General features: G+C 38.0%; 1 protein-coding gene across 5 annotated transcripts in view; it reads right to left on the minus strand.

The window, feature by feature from the left end:
• Positions 1–20129, minus strand: part of GRB10 (growth factor receptor bound protein 10) — a 145647-nt gene continuing 125518 nt past the window's right edge. For all 5 annotated transcript variants that reach the window (XM_069004119.1, XM_069004116.1, XM_069004117.1 and 2 more), the window contains 11 exons: positions 18347–18462; positions 16249–16323; positions 13047–13184; positions 12406–12516; positions 11094–11192; positions 9550–9627; positions 8770–8886; positions 7831–7897; positions 6760–6847; positions 3985–4078; positions 1–3160 (listed from right to left, as the gene is read on the minus strand). In XM_069004119.1, coding sequence (XP_068860220.1) covers positions 3014–3160; positions 3985–4078; positions 6760–6847; positions 7831–7897; positions 8770–8886; positions 9550–9627; positions 11094–11192; positions 12406–12516; positions 13047–13184; positions 16249–16323; positions 18347–18462 — 1130 coding nt within the window. In that variant the 3' untranslated portion in view covers positions 1–3013. The remainder of the gene's footprint in view (positions 3161–3984; positions 4079–6759; positions 6848–7830; positions 7898–8769; positions 8887–9549; positions 9628–11093; positions 11193–12405; positions 12517–13046; positions 13185–16248; positions 16324–18346; positions 18463–20129) is intronic.

The following is a 20129-nucleotide window of genomic DNA, read 5'->3' on the forward strand; positions in this document are numbered from 1 at the left end:
TATATCCAAAAGACGACATTCATTCCAATATAAAATGAATAGCATTGTATTAACGTTTATTTCTAATTACAAGAAACAGAATATCAGTCCCTTATTTGTACAAAAATACCTGAAAGATTACAATTAGGTTCACAAGCCAAAAAGCTATTTACAGTATGAAGCAAAGCATATTGAATAAAGGTTTTGTCTCTTAAGTTAATACCTTTTGCATTCCCTGAAACTTTAAACTTTATTCCATTTTACAGTCACTAAATCTTGCATTGTGACAATATAATTTACGATAAGCAAGTCTTGCCACTGGAAAGGTGCATTGATTGGTCAAACTGTCAGGTATTTAGTGCAGAAAAGATAAGACAAAACATCTAAACTGAGGCACGTGTTTCTTCAAGATTAATTAACAAATAAAAAGTTTTTTGTACTTTAACACCTATTGTAACATAACTTAACTAGTAACCTCATTACCAAAATGGTTTGGCATTTTCCTTCTCAACATATTCAAGATTGCTACATGAAGTATTTATTTAGAAAATAAAATCACAGGCAAAAAGATAAAAATTCAACAGGCTCCAAAACAACCCTGAGCATCCCCTTTACATTCATGTCATTTAAATACAAAAATAAGAGTCAAATGTCCTTCAGTCCTTGGTATTCTGAGCTGGCAGCCAGCTGAATCTGTTGGAAAACTAAGGTGGTATTGACTGTTTTCCAGCAGAAAGAAGACAAAGCAGTGATCTGCTTAAGTAAGATTGTTGCCACTTTGAAGGTGGTCACTTTCTCAAAACAGCTCACTTTAGCTGGGAAGAGTACAAAATACTAAGTCAACCATCTACATACAAAAATCATGGTTCATAGTCAAACTTTTATTCTCAATTTAAATAAGATGCAAGGTTTTTTTTTTATAAATATGAAACACTGCAAATACTATCCGCCTACTGGGAAAAATGCATGGTTGTCACTAAGCTATGTAAACAGAAAAACTTAAAACTACAGCATAAATGGTCTTATTAAACTGGTAATGTAGTCAATACAAGTATCTTTTTTCTCCTAATAGGGGCCAAATAGAAGCATGCAAAGTGAAGTCAGACTTAAGTTAGCTCAATTTCAAGGTTTTAAAATACATTGTCTAGAAAGCAGGAACACTCATTTCACTATGTACAATTAAAAAAAGCAAAACAAAACAAAACAAAACAAAAAAGGCTTCTACTAAAAACAAAATCAATTCTTCATTTTTAGTATCTAGACATTAAATGGAAAAACAATACTAAATGTGTTCTGTAAACTAAAATACAGTGTTTCTATACCATTGACATAGTTTAAGCTGATATGGACGACTCAGGCAGGTTATGGTTTGTCTTAAGCTATTCTTAACACTACATGAAGACCTAAAAGTGTAGGATTGGTTTTCCTTCTTTACCCTTTCAGATGGCTAGGATTTCAAACCCAGTGGCAAATATTAAGGATTAACTAGCCTGTGTAAATAATTTACCATTTTACAAATGCTCCATTCTGCACTACACTCTGCAAGTTCCCAGGGTGGAATACTTCTCACTGTGGCTAATGGCACCAAGCACTGGGAAGTTATTTCAGTTCAAACAGTTGCTGAAGGAATGGTTGGTTGCAATTGCAGGATCAAGGTGGGACTTGTCTGACTTTAATACTGATTTATCATCAGAAAGAGTTATTGTGTAAACATGAAATAATTCATTTAAACATTAACAATAAAGTAGTTCTGATGACAAACCAGCACCAGAGCAAGATACATGCTTGTCTGCCACGGGTACTGGCGTGCAGTAGCACACATGACACAGGGATCACCAGTTACCTCGATGGATGATATTGCCAGCAGCTACTTCACAATCAAATCTGTTTCTATTCCCAGCATGTTCCTTCTCACCATGTAAACTTTCATGGCCCTACAAAAAGCAGAAGGGGTACAGTTCTTCTTATGCCCTATCCCCAGGAGAGCTTTGTGTCACTGTAGCTTTACTATATCGAAAGAGCTCTTTGAAACAGTCTGAAAATTCAAGGAGCTATAAAGCTAAAAACACTGGTTTTTAATTTTTTTTTTATTTTGTCATACTAAGACTACTTGCAGAAGAATCTTCTCACAAAAAATGGTGGTTTCAAATACAAGTGTAGTCATTCAGTCCTACTCTATTTAGTAACAGTAAGTTTCCTCAGGAAAACAGTCAAAAGGCTGTAAAAAACAAACCACCACTCCAATAATAAAAATTTGTGCATAGAATCTAATACAGTCTCTGCATGACTGGATGCCACTAATATGCCATCAACATACTACAGCCATAATGCTACAAGTCAACAGTTTTAAGAGTACGTATATTGGTGGTATGTTCTTTTAGAATTGTATCCTCATTGCTTCTTCAAAGACATCTGCAGGTCTTTGAACCTCAGGTCTCTCAGGAAAGTACTGAGACACGCACGCGCACGCGCACACACACACACACACTTCTTGATTTTCTTCTAGATCCTTTTAGGCTGAAGCATTCCATACATTTTAGGGTGCAGATTAATACCCAACTCCTGCATGAATTTTAAAAGCCACATCAGCTCCTAATATAGGCTGCATACAATATCCGAAACAAAGTAGGAGTGCAAAAAAAGTGATCAATACAAAAAGTAAACACGCTAGTCTTAATTGTCAAGATTATTCCAGGGCAAGAGTTCTTTTCAAAGATTTCTCTTCACACTTGTTCCTGTTAAGTGGCCCAGCCAAGATAGTTTCCAGTTTTGTTTTAAATTTACTCATTGTTTTACAGACCCTCCCCCCATTTTTGGGATGCTGGGACACTCAGCAGCAATCACTCTTAGGTGTTAGACAAACCAGCAATCTTGGTCTGTTGGCACCTGTCGAATCCATCCCTTTCAGAGTCCCAAGGTGCATAATATTTATCTTTTTTAACCAACTTACAAATCTGCCAATTCCCCAGTGTCAACGTTCTCTTACAATTACTCTTCTATCAAATCCAGTCTTCAGTGAGAGTCAGATTTAAGGTCATAAGGCCACTCGGATGCAGTGGTGTTTGAGTTTGCAGGGCAAGACTCCTTTGTTTAGTTGATAGAATTCAACAAGCTGGATTAGATCACTGAATTTGGTGTTCCCATCATCCAGACTGAAAAATATCTGTCCATCATCTTCACACTAGGAAAACAAAACATCAAGTTAGAAGAGATGCTCATGAAGAGATACAAGCACGGAAAAACTTAAGAGAGTACCACCAGTGTGTGACATAAATAAATGATGGGCACTTGGTTGGCACTTGGTTGCCCAAACAACCCAGTGCCTGCAGTTCTTTGTGAAACCATGCACAGCACTAGAAAAAACATACCTTAACACAACTTGTAAAGTTTTGCTTACGAAAGTGAAAGCTTGTGGGCAGAGTAATTGAAAGTTGTACAGACAGCACTGGCATTCATTAGATAAAACAAAAGTACCCCAAAAGGATTTGGTAGCTGTTTGTAAAATTGGTAGGCTAAGCAAGGGAAGAGGATTTGGAACAATAATAAAAAGGTCTACATAATCTTAAATTTTTTCATGCTTCTTTTGATCAAGATAAAAATCAAATTGTTTTCCAAATTCTCAGTGTAACATTATTTGAAGCTCAACATTATTGGATAACCTCCAGAATAAAACTTTTTAAAGTTTCCCAAAGTTACTCTATGTTTGTTTAAGTTTAAAGACGTGGGAGACAACAGCTGCTGTTGTTGCTGTCAGTCACAGAGAACAAGTTCTGTGCGTTACACAGACTTGTGTGATGTAGTGACTTACACTAAGTTTTCCAGCTATGTTAATAATTTTAATCAGACATTTGACAATTCTAAAGATTATCTGCTTACATACTTGCTAATGGAAACATCCTTGTTAGTTACATCAGTAATAAGTAAGAGGTCTCCTCAGAAGTTGGCAAAAGCTTCATGGTTTAAAATTTCAGGTTGTGTTATCAGTATCAAAAATAATCTACTTACCGGCAAGATTTGAAAATGCTTTATTTTTTGATGATGGCATAACGTAAGTACAAATGCCTTTGGATTGCTTTGGCTGTCCCGGAGAAGAAATAATCTAGGAGAGAACATTTTTAAGAACAAATTGAATACCCCCACCTATTTGTTCTTAAATAATCAGAACTACTAAGTAATTTTGTGCCACTGCCAAACTCTTCTCTAGTTGCTTTAAGAGGTGATTCCATAACTGGCAATTTGCTTTCAGTTATTTTACCACACCTATGCGACATTAACAGATGAAGAAACAAGAGGTGCAACATACATGACAGTAATTCTTCCCCTAAGAATGTACCTATGAGGCTTTTTTTAAGGTTCCCTCTAACTCAGCTTCCATATTGTCATGAAGAAAATGTTATCATTTAATTCTAGAGAAAACCTGAAGTTCTGTAGATGGCAAAGTAATATATGGGAATCTGTTCCCACTCTATGATATCTTGCATCAGTTCACAAAAATCCAGTGTCAGCAAAATTATGTGTAGGTTAAATGGCTGCAGTTGCACAGTAACAGCTCAATACTTTTTAAAAATTATTTCCCAGTTATGTAGCTTCCACATCATCAAGATGGGGAAAACACACACTGATGTTTCCTCTAGAACACTCATGGTATTTTTCCCTCAGCATTACGGAAAAAAATGTACTTTAGGCGTACAGCTACCAACATCATACACTATGTAGCTGTCACTTTTAAGTTAACCCACAAAACTGAAGTCCTACCCCAGATGGACTTTATTTAACATCCATACTGGGAAGAGGAGGAAAAGAGCTAGATAAGAAACCCCGTGTTTCCTCCCCTTAACATTTATGAACTAAGGAAGCAGATCCTCTCCACGCCACAGGAAACAAGAATATACTTTTGGTACAAGGCTTATAACACTAATCAGTGGATTTGTGAGATGGCTGAGCACAGGACTGGGGAAGGCCTCTTAAGTGCTGACCACTAAGCCAGGAACACGCTTTCCCAAGGCGCAGTTGCAAGAACTGCTTGTAGTCTTAAGAACCCAAAGAATTTACTCCAGCTCGTCAGAACTGATTGAGAAATGTCAGTACCACAAAAATGCACCATCATAACCAGGGTCAGTTCAGTAGTCAGGGACAGGCATGTCTTGCCACCCTCAGAAGCCATGCATGGTACTTGAACATTCCTTTATAATCCTGGGAAGACCAGATATGTGGAAAAGGGTCAAAAGCATTTATAAATTAGGATCCATGTGAGGGAGAAAGACCTTACCTGCCCTGTGGTTACTGCAGTTCATGCAGATATCTCAATTATTTTTTATCTAGCTGTTTCAGATAATGCATGGTATAGTAAGCTGGTGGCACAAAGCAAAGTTTTGCACAACTGATGCTGCAACTGTTTACTCAACCTCTGGCAAGCAACCAGCCACCACACAAACAGTGACTACAAAGATAGATGCACCCTCAACAGGAGCTTCAAGACATATCAAAGATAGCAGCATCAGTTGCTTGTATACATTGTTGAGCCTCTTCCACGAACCATCAGGAAACTTAACTTCCTGCCTCCTTTTGTTCAAGAACACACAGAGCAGGAAAACATAGGCAGGAGTTTTCCACCCTGAAAATCAGGATCCTTAGATCTCAGAGCACATAGGTAACATGGTTCTTTTGTCACTGCTGATGGACCTTACTATGGCCAAACTAACCAATTTTCACCTTCCACAGTAAGTAAGCTGATCAGGCACAAATTTAATACAGCCTCAAACACATGAACACATTTATGAAGACCTCAAGAAGGATGGACCACTGGATTCCTAAGGCAGCGAGCCAAAATGAGCCCAAGATTATAACGCTATGTGGTATGAGAAAACCAGAAACCCAAAAAGTCAGCAGTGCTCCTTTGCTTTCTTAGCTTTTCTTCTCTGTTGGACCTGCTAAGCTAAACCCAACTGCCTTAGCCTAGACAAGACCGCCCCAAAAATAAGCAAACACTGCTTGATGAATATATACATGAAATTTTTACTTCCCTAATGTATTTTAGTCTTCAGAAAGATTAGTGTTGCTTCGAATCAGAAAACGATGAAGAAAGGTTTGAATTTCACTGTCTCCTGTGAAGCCAACATGGATGTTTGCACCTTAACCCTGAGAACAGTGAGGATAGTGAACCAAAGGCAACCATGCCTTTCCCATCCTGCAAATGAATAATGCTGAATGCAGTTCAAGCAACTTCCCTTCAGTAACTATAACTGCATATAAATAAGGAAAACAGATGCTCAGGAGATACTTAAATCTCAACTACAGACATTTTAGAGAGTGCTGGAACAGGTACTTCAATTTCTTTGCCCTCGAACAGAAATAAATGGTGAGCAAGCACCATTAGCTGCTCTGATTCATGCAAAAGAGCATGGATGGCTGATTATAAATTTGTAGGCAAATGGTTAGGTACAGCTTTGCCTGAAAAATATGCCCTCAATGCAGATTACAAGAATTAACTATTTTCAAGTTCTAACATTGACGAAAAACTTGATTGCTTCTGTTGGAAAAAAAGAAGGACATTTAAGTGTATTCCTAAGATTTTACTTTTCAAATTAAAAGTTAGGACCCACTCCTACAAACACACACTCTGACTTTTTGGAAACCAGGCATAGGTTATAACGGGGCCACTCAGCAATCAGGTTACTCAGAAGTGCTCAGAAACCTGTAAACCATTACAGCAGAAGCTGTGATCTCATCTGTAAAGATCAGACTCTCAGATCATAAATACTGAGCAACAAGAATACCTACCCATCTACAAGCCCTTGTTGCTTAATAATCCTGTGAGATTCTTCTCTAGAGATTCTGCCATGAAACCAGTGCTGTGTCCTATGAATAACTGGAGAAGAGAGGAAAAAGAGGGAGAGGACGGTTAAAAACAGTTACATGCAACCATTTATTCCACATACTAATTATTTAAACATTTTAAAAGTGGGTATAGTTCTCTTACAGAATATAAAGTATCTTCCATCAACCTACATAATAAAAGAATAAATATAAAAAAAAATGCATCTACTTAATATACCAAGTAGAGAGGCATTATCTCCATGTATTTTCTGATTTGCAGATATACAATTAGGTAAACAAGAGAAGTCTCTTATAATATTGCCTTCTCATAGCTTCTTGAAAATGTTGGGACTGACAATTCTTAGAACACAACGTGTGAATGAACAAGTTAGAAATAAGTCTCTCTAACTCTCAAATAAAGAAAAGCACTTTAGATGGTGCTTTCAAGAGTCAAGTTACCCCCAAATACTTTTTTATCTTTATTGTTTTGTTTTTCAAATGGTATTTTAAAGTTCTGTTAACAGAATAGCAAAAGAGAATAGCTGTGTTTCTTCCAAGAAGTCTAGGATATTAATATGAAATTTCCTGTTGTTTTATTAAACTTAAAATTTCAAAGAAATGTTCAGGACTTGCATATTTTACATTTTTCAGTTATTATGGAATGGATTCTGTTTTGAAAACTCTCATTTCTACTCTTTAAAGATTACAAGATCACTCATAGACTTTCCTTGTCCAAAACAGCAAATTAACTGCTGGATTCTTTTAAATGGAAACATTTATGGAGTGTCTGTTTTTACAAAATCTGGGTTTCAAAAGACTAGTCCTAAAGAGAAGCTTGAGTGGGCCATCAAAGGAAAACAAGTTCCTTCTACGGTGTTCATATGGGTAAGCATGTTAAATGACACAGAAGCTACTGATTAAGATCATACGTGACGTCAAGGCATTCCTTCTACATGGCTGCACTCTGTATGAAATGTACCTTTTCTTTACCCACAGAGGCCTCTGATACTATGGTTACAAACCATCAGAATTTACCTGTACTCAGTGTGGAAGGATGGAGTGGACTTTGGCTACCCAAGATGTTCATTCTTGTGCTACGTTTCTATAGAGAAAATGAATTACCGTTAAATCCACACTAACGCCTCAGGAGAAGAGAATTAGTGCACATGCAATACAGATTTAATTTACAGGAAACTGGGGGCTGGGCAGATTTAATGCAAGGATGAGAAAAAGAAATGCAACTTTGAAGGGGGCTAATCTACAAGCAGCAGCTCATTTCAGTTGGCTTAAAACACAAGCCAGATGTTAATGATGAAAGCTCAGTATCTTAAAAGAAAAAAAAAAAGGAAAAAAAAAGACAGAAAAAAAGAAAAGTCTGATATGTTTCTGCTCAGGCAAAACACCAGGCACTCAGTAAATCAAGCAGTATTTCCCTCCCGTACATAAAGCACCAGCTAATGCTTCAGTAATGACTCCTTTTCCCTAAAAGACGAGCATGTGGGAAAACTTGTACTGCAGCTGTCTGTCCACAAGACACTATAAACAAGTTACATCAGTTTTCATTGCAAGAGGTCCTGCCTCTTGTATATTCTGCAATTAAACTTACTGGGAGCAAGCCATTAGTCAGAGCCCCAGCCTCTTCCATGTGGGGAAGCATTTAATTTGACATATTCCTCCTCAGAGACTGGTTTTGCAAACTGGCAGTAAAGTTCTGGTGGGTCTGCTTTCCCCCTCAACTTTCCTCTGGACACTAGGGGGACAGAGAAGCAGTGGTAGAAGGTTGTTGTGAATGTGACAGTTTTGCTAAAGATGGATATTGAGTTTCAGATCTGCATGCTTGCAGTGTGATTGCTTCAGGTCGGAACTAAGCTATACTGTGACCAGCACTGCACTAACATCATAGCACACTCTGTGTTTTGGCTCTCAACAGACACTTACTGATCGCAAAAATAGAAAAGAAGAGAAGATAGCTACCCTCCAAGCATGTCCTTCTTCCAAGGCAGCACTCTGTGCTTCAGCAGGATTTTCAATAACTCTTCCTATTTGCCCCGAAAAATCCATTGCTACTAGTGAGTTTTCAGATACACTTCTCTGAAAAGGAATTTTCACTTGTTTCAAAAAACAGGGAAAGAAAAAACCAGCTTGAGAGTTTCATTTCAAACTGTTTTGGTTTCAGAAGACTGTCCAAAGTCCTCCTTCAAAAGCACAGAAAATACATCTTATTTTTTTTCCCCTTTCAAAAGATACAGAGACACAAAAATAGATGGTTTTTCTTTTTCAACCGTAGGGGAGGGAGACGATTCAAAGGCTCAGAATAAAATCTGTTTGCTCAAGTTGCCCACTTGCCCTATTACAATATTCCAGTAATTCTCAGGGCCAGTTGGGATCCAAATATAGGATCTTCCCTTTTAGGTAGGTAACAGTCAGCTCTTGGCCCAACATATTTTAGGAAATTTACGTGTTAGTTTTGCCAGACCTAAGCTGGCTTCTGCAGAGACAGCCAGATGTCTCTGTACCGTACATCTCAAAGAGCATGACGTAGCCAAGATTTTTCAATCATGTGGATCATGTAAGCCTAAGATAATGGAGAGCCAACCACGGGAACTGTACTCATGCAAAACATGAACTTTACATTGATTTGCTACACAATGCTGAATTTACATTTCTTAGTGTAAAATTTTCCACTTTTAAAATGCAAAAGCAAATATATCTTTTCCAACATTATACATCAGTGAGGTAAAGTTCATTACTTACTACTGGAGTGGAAAAGTGTGGAAGCATGGCTTTTCGCTGCTGAGGAATTCTATAATTCTGGTACAATAGCATTCCATACTGCCAACAGAAACACAAGGACATCATTATTCAAATATATGCCCTAGGGAAAAAAACTGTAGTGATTTCATAATACCACTTATACTGGAGCAAGGTGCCACCAGTTTATTATTTTCCTGGTCTGAAGCTGTCCCAAAGCCATTTGCATTGAGTAATAGTGACTGGCAGGTGGCAATCAAAGAGTAAATATGCACAAGTTCTATTTAAAAAAATACAAGCTTGAGTGATATACACAGGTAATTTCTGCCACTCTCAGCTACCACCATGTTTGCCTTGTAGAATACAAGCTTTCAGTTGAAGTCAGAACAAACACATTAATTCCCTTCTTTTTACCTCCTAGAACTTAAAAATTATCTGTGCAAGACATCCAAACCCGGTTTCCATAAAGATAAAAAATAAGAACCTTTCTATTTCACTAGCTCTTTTAATAAATTTCACCAGGAAATATCACTTGGTACTTTTCTCATCCTTAAAAAAATAAGGTGATTGAATTCCAGTCATGCTCTTGGTTGAACATGATAAATTTTAGCAACACTAGTAGCTAGGATGGTAGGAAAAACACCTACTCAGTGCCTTCCCTAGAGGCACAGTGCTGAAGTATAGCAACATTGATTACTGAATGTTCTAACTTAAATGGTTTATACAGGGTAATAGAGGACTATGGAAAACTAAATGAGATGGTGAATAAAAAGGAGGGTTATGGACACAGCCTTGGGGCCCAGCCTTAATTTTCACTGACTGTACACCTTTAATCATCTTTTGGTGTGTCTTAAAAACAAATTTGGGTTTTTTCTGTATGTAGGACATAGTAAGGTACAGAAGAACACAGCAGTTTTCAAAGCAGAACATTCAGAAAAAGACTTAGAACCAAACTAGAATTTATGTACATTTTCCTATGAAGATCAGGACGTTGTCTGGTTCAAAGGACACAACATAGTCAGCTTTCTCCTCAGTTCTCTCCATCCTGATTTTGTTTCAAAAAGCAGTGAAGCCTCGTATCACATTATCAAGAAATTTCATTGTTTGCTCTCAGATATGAGTAACTTTTACCCAGACATAGGGTTACTTATCTTTGTTACTTCTAATAGAACTTTCAGAAAAAATGAAAAAACCCACAATAATTGCAAAAGGCATTCTGTTCTGGCTAAGAGAACCACTTACCATTATGAAAACATTAGCTTTATGATAACTTGAAAATACCTTGTTAAGCAGGTTTTTAAATTCATTCACGTATCTCAAATTTGGATCCAAAACTAAAATTATACTTCATTCATAAGTGGAAGGAATAGATCTCTGTCCTGTGCTTAAATTCTTAGGTGGGACAGGTCTGCTTGGCATTTTTCTCTTATCCATACTGTTTTGGAGCAGATGATAATTAAGAACATACAGGTAATTTCTCATTAACAAAATAACAAATGCCACTTAACTATAGGTGTAGCTTTGCAAAACTAGAAGAGATTAAATACCTTGAGGAGTCGAAACGCAGTCATCCAGCATGTCCTGCTTTGCTCATCCTCAGCACACAACAACCGCAGTTCCTTAGTTTCATTTCTCACTCTGTTTGGCTTTAAAGTAGTAGAGGGAAGTCAGATATATTCATTAGAAAACCAACAACACTGTAAGCTTACTGCAGGGTAAAAGGAAGGTGCAGTATAAGTCTAAACAATTAGCCAGAAAAAGCTCCCACCACACTGAATTTAAAGCTCAGGAGTGGCTGAGCATGCTTTGAAAGAAACCACTTTCTCAGCTGGGTCCAACAAGATAAAATGTTGGTGCCTCCTGACTTTCAGAAGCTGGGCCCATTGATCCTTGTAGGTCCCCTCCAACTCAGGATATTCTATGATTCTATGATTTGAAATAATGTGCAGTTCTAGCAGTTTATAGGAACAAGGTACTCAAGCCATGCTGAGAACTCAAAACCAGACGTGGGCACTTAGTTTTGCTGCTTGTGGTAGTTGAAGGGGGTTTTTTGGTGGTTTGGGTTATGTTGGTTTTTTGTTTTTTTTTTCAAATCTGTGAGAAGTTTTATAAACTCCCATTTTGAGAAGAGGAATGAAAGTTTCCATAACAGAAGGTAACCGAAAGTTTGCTTCCATCAGTTCAGGTTCTGTCCTGCAGCCAGTCTCTTTGATGCAAACCCTTGTTTTCTAGCTCTGGAATGGCTGCTAGGAAGAAAACTGCTTCACTACTGTCATAAAACCAGCGCCCAGCTTTATTTTCTTCTCAGAAAATTACACTTTTCAAAGCTTTGAAATACTTTCCAAATGAATCTTTCAGCACAACAGTTTTAAAAATCTTCAAAGGCAACTGGTTATTCTTATATTCATTTTTCCAAGACAGTCTTCCTCTTTAAATAAAGGCAAACCTCTGGCCCACAATAATGGTAAAATTGCACCCCATCAGAGCTTGCTGTGATATAGTTTTGGTGCTTGCTGTCCACAGAAACTTTTCTATTCAATTAGAGAACTTGGAAAAGCTTTCATCTCTGAGGTGAACCAAGGCCACCTCACAAGCACACCATGCTTCAGCACTGAGCTGCTCTTGAACAAAAATTTCCCAAACCAAAGGAGCACCAGATAAAGTGTTAAAAGTGTCACATAAAATGATGACAAGATTCACAGGACATGCCTGCCAAATGAAAGATGTTAAAGATCAAGTCCTCATGACAGAAAAGGCTTGCAGCGTTTTACATACAAATCCCATTTAGCTGGGGGTTGGGGTGACTCTGAGCTACCAACACCGTCTGGAACTTTGGAAGAACTCAGTGAGAAGGTTTACCTTTATACAAAATCCATACTCTGCAGGGGCATTGTACAACTTCTTGCCTGCTATCAATGAGAAGATATTGCTGTCTTCTAGGTCAGCCAACAATTGCAAATGTCTTGGCTCCTGGGGAAATAACGTGATTTAGCACAGGTAAGTGAAAGATTTTGGAAGATGTTGTGCAAGCTCTGCAGTCTCTCAAGCCCAGCTTCCAACAGAGGGCAGTGCACGAGCGCTGCTCCTCTCCCAGGCAGCCCTCGAGTGGACGTGGCACACACCCCCTAAATATCAGCCTACCAGCTGAAGGTGCTAGGTACAAGAAGCTCACAAAATACTTGTGCAAACACATCACATTAAAAATGGCCTGGCCTATTACATTGCTTCAGAGAAATCTGAAGGTTAGCACAACTCCAGTGGCCCCAATGATGTTGCCTAGATGGTTTGTTTTTATTTTATATTGAAACTGTATGGCTGTGTTCATGCATTGAGAGCCCAGGGCTTGACTGTCATTTGATCATGCCTTACTTATCTTTTTCTATGGAATAAAAAAAGGGAACACTGTGTGGAAATTTTTTAAAAACGGCAAAAAATACCCACTGTAAAAACAGAAAATGCTTTCACATGCTACTATTATGACACTTCTTTTTTAATCTTACCTTTGAAGTTCCTTTTGTAGAACAATAAAGTCCTGATCTCCTCAAACACATAAACAGTTTCTTCCATGATTTTCTACCCAGCTCTTTCACATGCAAGAAACCTTGAATTTCAGGGCAGCTACTGGAGTTTAAAAAGTTCTGTTGGAGAGGAAAATGTAGATGAACATTGTGTCCTATGGATGAATTATAAAATTGTCACTGTATTTGCAGAACAGGGAAGAAAATGGCAAATCACTATGCTGACTTGAGGTGCAGTTTCACACTAGGCTTTAACTGACCTAGATGTTTAATCTGATTTACAACCAAAATAGATATTCCTGCTCCTCCCATTGCGTCCTCCTGCAAGTGACACGTTCCTATTCTCTGCATCAAGATTTAAATCTCAAAAAAGCTATCGCTTCTCTGTATCCCCATTTGTCTTGCACTTGGCCTGAAGGGAGAGAAAGTAAGCTTATTAATTCTTAAAATAATACCTTGTCACAGTAATTCTGGCAAATTGTCTAACTGGAAACATTGGCCAAAATCTCCATCTTTATCCTAAAGTTTTTGAAAGGGAAGAGCCTATTTCAGGACTTCAAGTTTTCCCAAGACAAGAGGTATAAAAGACCACAGAGTATTTAACTGAAAATGAAATGTAGAGCAGTCAAGTAAGTGCCAGCAGTTTTACCAGACTTCAAGATTCAGAAGCATTTACGTTCTTGACATAAGTAGAAGGACCACATACAGAATAATTGGTGATATATCACAGGAAGGAAGCATTAATTATGTAGGAGAACTGATGGATTGCTCCCTTATTACAACAGGCCGGATTTTTAAATGACAGAGGGCTTGATCAGTAAAAGTTAAATGCCAAATTAATAAATTCAACAAGTATGAAGAAAAATGCAGGAACCTGGTTGTTCCAGATGTCCCTGCAATTCTTCAAAGTTGTGTTTTGGTCTTATTTGGCAGACAATGCCCACAGGAAACAAAAACAAAACCAGTGCCCTGTGTCAAAATTCTTACTTGCATTAAACCCTATTTTTTTTCCAGTCCTCCTCCTCATCTCATCTAACACAATGGGAAAGAACAATCAATTTTCTTTCTATTTGTACTATGAATTCACTTCTCAGCTGTGAAAGGGAAAGACCAAAAGGAGAATAGATTCTTTTTCTCCAGTCAGCTAAAACAAAAGTAAACTAAGATGGCAAGCTTTTCTGCATGTCTGAGCCAGGTTGAGACTAGGAAAAACAGATCCCACTGGTTTTAATGCTATTGTCATGACTAAAAATACTAGCTCTTAATGCAGTATATGATATCATGAGATGGTATTTAATATTCTTCCCTGTTATGTGTGTCATTAAAACCAGCAGAATTGCTTAGTGTTTCAGGTGGCCTCACATGCAACATGGTTAATGACTAGTAGGCTGCAGGAGGTTTACCTTCAATAAATTACAACTGCCACTGAAATTCTGAAAAATGGTTGAGTGTTTTTTAAAAGGAAAGAAGTACTTAAAAGATATACTTTAATGAAGATAGTTTTTTATGGTTAAACAATGAACTAGAGAGAATATACTCACCCTCTTTCCCCCACCCTCTTGTCTTAACCCCCATGACTTATGCTTCTCCAGGACTGTACCTTTCTGAGCCCTCCCAGAAGCAAACTCTCATACCTCATAAGGTTGTAAGGTTTTCCTTTTGCTACCACTTGAGTTACCCTCAAAACTTTTCCATCTTCAAGAACATCTTGCTTTTTTGGGGAGTCCTGCTGCTTGTATTAACAAGCAAATTCAATTCTCCACTTAAACTACTGGGAAAATGGGTCCAAGGTATGAAGACCTCTCTCCCTACCAGTCTCTTGCAATGCCAGTCCATGCCAGTTTTGGTTCCTGCTTACAACCTCATTGCACATGACTTTCATTTATAATTCCAGAAATTGGCTTGATTTTTTTGTTTGCTTGTTTCCCAGATGAAAGTGGATGCTAATGTTTTAAATTTTGTCAGTGAATGTGGAACTAGAATTCAGTGGACTTTGATATAGTTAAGGGACAAAATGAGTGCACTGGTTTAAAAGTTAGTAGAAACTTGTCATCTTTAAACAGAAAGTCAGTGCATATTTGCAAACATGCAAAATGACAGAAATCAAGCCAAAATCAGCTATTTGTACATATATATTCTTCATCTATTTGTGCTTCTGCTTTATAATTTGCCTGTTATTCATGGCACTGTCTTCCAGGCATCATGGTCTTATGTTCTTAGTACAGTACTCTTTTAATAAACTGTGTTTTAATGTGGCTCCAGAGTTGAATGTCCACAGTTTAAGAAAACAAGTGAAAATTATTTACACTATGGGGCTTAGATTAGAGTGCTAAAATTGAGAGATTTAAGTGAAACAGTTACTGATCAGAGAGGTAGCCCACCCTTCAGCATCATCCTTGAAGGCCAACCAACTGTGCCACCACCACGGTTCCTTTATGAGCAAGCAAGAAACTGTACAGTGACACCAGAACTTCAGCATAAATGCAGCACACATGCCACCACCACGTAGATTGCACAACTCTACCACCACATATGAATAAGGAACACACCCCTGCAATTTAACTGGGAGAGCTTTAAATGGGATTACTTTGCAAATACTGTGTACAAATTTCTACTTGCACTTACTTCTTAGGGCATTATTTTTCTATACAAAAGAGCTTCTAGTTGGCTGAACCCTGGGGAAGTTGGTCCTTATTGTTAATTCTTGCCAGGCACAAACATGGGACACAAAAAGCAAAAGCAAAACCTCTCATCACCTCAAACTCATCTTCTAATATCCACTTGCATTTTTACACTTTCTCCTGTGCTGCGATGTGGAGAAGAGTACTTCTGTTCTGCCTTTTATAAAAGGTATATTTGTTTTTCTAGAAATATATCTGCCAAGACTGTTTGGGAGTAACATTAGGTGGCTAAACCAGATACCCACAGAGTAAGTTGAGTATTAATGGAACAAATATGTATGACCATAGCTATGAATACTTCGTGTTTACAATTTACACCTCAATGCCACTGGGCAAGATCTTTGTTAGATATTTTCAACATTAGCCCCATATGCTAACTCACTACACTGGTCTTTCTCTGACCGACTATTTTCCAGACCTTCGAATTCCCTTTCCTTCCTTCCTCTCAACCCCTCCCCTCCAGTTCCAAAACTTTCTTTGTCCATACAGATAATTTACAGTACCTGCAAAAGTTGTGACTGTGGGATACTGCCATTCGTTTGCTGGCACCAGGCAACCATTTGTTCTGGAAAGAAATTCTAGACACAAAAAGAAGACAATTGGAAGTCACATTATATTTGAACACTCTTACAGAGAACTAGTGACATTTTCTTCCAGTCATTAATTTTTTGGAACTATCACTATTAAATCAAATTGGAAATCCCCTGACACAGAAAGTAATACTAGGGCTTTTCAAGTGCAGTTCTTCCCTTCCTTCTGCTCACCAGATGCCCATGCAGACAGATTGTGGGTTTTTAAAATATCTGATATGCAGCATTTCGTAAGTGCATTTTCCCATCACTTCCTCTTCTACTGAGGGCTTTTGGGGATTTCTAACAGCCTCTACTTTCTTGGGAAGGAAAGGATGAATAGTCCTACAAGTTGAGTATGCAGCAACTCCTTGCTTATTGCATCAATGACTTGACTTCAGATTTATTCCTCCAGTTCCCCTTTCATCTGCTGTTTCAAAATTCCTGTATAATTTGGTACACTGAATTTACTATATACAGCAATGACATGAAATCATTCTTGAGGTTTTTAAACATTATTTGAAGCATGGAGACATACAGAAATGCCTGAAATAAAACAATGACTGATTATAACAAGATGAATCACAACAAAAACATTTCCAGTTTAGAACATTTGTCACTCTTCAAGCAATATAAATTTCAGTCTTTAGGGCATAAAGAGAAGGGCTGAAGAGGAATCACCCTTCTGCCAGGTAAGTTGCACAATGAGTTATGAAAACTAACATTTACCAGCCTCTCTTGAGTAGAAACAGTGCCATATGGCAACAGCTAATGCAACGGATAGGGAGCCTTCACATTCTTACACCACAAGAATGATTTATTCTGTGATTGCAGGAGCCTGGGACCGAATGCCAAGCATTCTGGGTTTTACTCCCATGCTCTGTTATTAATTAAAATATACCACATGAAACCAATGTGCTAGCTCCTCTGATACCCAAACTTCTGTACAACGCTCAGATGTTCATAGGTTATCAGATGGTGAGATCAACAGAAGTGAAAAACTAGGAACACTCCATGTACAGAAATGTTTCACAGAGTAAGTCAAGGCACAGACTGAAACAAGCACCAGCAGATGACAAATGTACATGCGAGCACACGTGCAAGGATGCAGCAACTGTGCACTTGCATCTATGAGGAAAGGAATGAATTTATCACCTGCAGTTACTTCAGCAGTGAGTTCAAATGTGACCTCGTGCATCTTTTTTTCTTCTCGCACCACAAATGCCTGACTGACCCAAAATCTGTTCTTATCTAACCACCTCTGGATTACCCTTCCTCAGCTATCTCAGTGGGTCACACCAGCTGACATTGCTTCACGCCAACAGTCTGCTCCAACATAATTGTTTAGATAAAATGTGAAAAATCATCCCCAGATAAGCAGTTACACTGTAACCAGTTTAAAATTACATGTTCTAAGATCTTACAAATCCAGGAATAGGTATAGCTATGGCCTATACCTATCAAGCATGGCTATACATGAGGACATAGAAAGGGCAAGCTACTATGGTCAGTAAAGAAGGCAGAGCACACTAGTAAAGCACAGCCACAGGTGAAGCAATGTTCAATATATGTAACGATAAACTGGACATTCCTTGTATGAGGTAAGTGCTTTAGGGGTTACCCAGATGGGTTTTGGTGTTTTATTAATTATTACTGCCAGAAATTAAAAGGTTTGGATACTGCATGTTATGTGATTAATTTGTTTCGAATCAAGTAACTTTGAAGATAATGAGTAAATTGTACTTCTGGTTGTTTTTCTTAAACCTATGAAGATTTCCCTGTCTTGGTCACTCTCCAACATAACTACAGACATTTTGAAACCAGTATATTTGGTAACTTGAAAACACTTGAGGTTTTTAGGCTGGGAGGAGAGTACAAGGAATTTAAACATTGGTTAAAATTTCTTTGGAAAGAATTCTGTTAGTTGGTTGCCTATTTTTTTTAATAATAGATGTTTAAGACATAACAGTGCCCAGCAATGTTATTGCAATCCACCCCTCTGTGGTGTAAACAACTAAGTAATGAGACTCACCATGGGATTTTTGAAAAATTCGTATTTTGCGTAATTCTTCCTGAACAAAAATTTGCTTTCACTTCCCATAGTGGACTCAACTTGAACTATGAGCTCATGATCTTCCAAGCACCTCTCTGTGGAAAAAGAACATGATGTTAACACACAGCCAATCAACAGAAGGAATGAGACCAACTAAGAACAGAAGTAAAACAACCCAGTGTCGTTCCATTACCTTTTAAGAAATTAGCAAAACACATTATAATTTTCAAACCATACTGCCATGAGGCAATACCTTACTTTGTAATGTATTACAAAGTTTAACATAATATGGCAGTGTTCTTCAAGAAGTTCTTACATCAAGGCTTCATAAGCACAGACTTTTGAGACAGAGGAAGGAATAGATTTTTTTTTTGTGTACAGTAGCTGCAATAATACAGACAAACCTCTGCTTTTGGCACTGGTTGTATACTGTAGAACGGGAAAGGTGGACAGGTTTAAGGGGGAAAAAAGTTAAAGAAAGGCCACTGTTAGGTCTTGAACTATTACTGAAATACAGTGTTGTATTTGATCGCACTCTATAAAACCAGTTCATTTCAAGGTGAACTTCAGGCCTTTATTGTAGATGCTAGACAATGGGGTTTATTATGAAAGAGGTCACAGGATCTACTTTACAGGAATACTGACAGAGACAAATGTTTTGTACACATGACAGGGCAATTTTCTGCTCTAGATTTGGTTACAAGGTAACTCCCCATAACCACCACTTCTCTGGTCAAAAGAATGGGACATCAAAGCATGAACAGATAGCTTAACAAACCCAATTCACTGAAAGCAGTAACTCGAAAGCAGGCAACTGGCTAAGTGTGCACTACTTAATGAACTCATTATCTTGACAAGTCTTCAGAACTTTCTGAGAAAATATTTAGGTATTTTTCAAAAGTTTTAACTAGTCAGTGCTTTCATGACTTACATAATACAAAATTAAAAACATAACTTTAAACAAAAGGCCTGTGACTTGCTGACCAAAGAAGTTTGGGGAGTCCCTTCCCCACTTTGTGTTTCTGCAATCCTTGTATTTCTACGGTAAGAAATGCCAGGGTGCCACCCAAGTTCTCTTGGGGTGTTTTCAGGAGAAAGCAAGCATTCAATGGCACATCAAAAAGAGCAAGCTCTGGAATATCACTTGAATTACTGAACTCAGCAGATTATGTGATGTTCTTTTATTGAAAATTTAACCTATGATGGAATGATCCCATCACCTATCACCTTTTTCACCTGCACTTAGGTTGTCAGTCATCACCAGCTCATTGACAACTTCAGCATTCACTGTGCATTTGCAGTGTCCAGCCTTGCTATAGATTGTGTTTTCAAAGGGGTTAACATTGAAAAACTTCCATAGTGGGCTGCTCTCAAATAAAGAGCTGTTTCTTAGTGCATCAGGCATAACACCACTTGGAAGGGGTAGTTCTTTGACTAATGTCCACAACAATACTGCTGCGGTGGCTGTTAATAAAAGACATTTTGCACCACCTCAGCATTCATCACCTAAATTTATACATTATCTAGGGGCTTTGCAGATAAAGTTTCAGGTATTGCTGATCTGTTGCTACTATCATGGTTTTTAAGCAACTGGTGAAGTCAAATCTCCTCCACATTGTGATGAGGACACATAGGGTGAAGGGCCTATTTTTTAAATTATGCTTCCTCCAAAAAGCATCTAATTACATTGGTATGAAACTTCATCGCAGTATGAACCCCAAAAGACCACATGTCCTGTTACTGTCTGCTTCTGCCACCACCC

Source organism: Aphelocoma coerulescens, chromosome 2 (genome assembly GCF_041296385.1).
Source record: "Aphelocoma coerulescens isolate FSJ_1873_10779 chromosome 2, UR_Acoe_1.0, whole genome shotgun sequence".
Taxonomy (NCBI): Eukaryota; Metazoa; Chordata; class Aves; order Passeriformes; family Corvidae; genus Aphelocoma; species Aphelocoma coerulescens.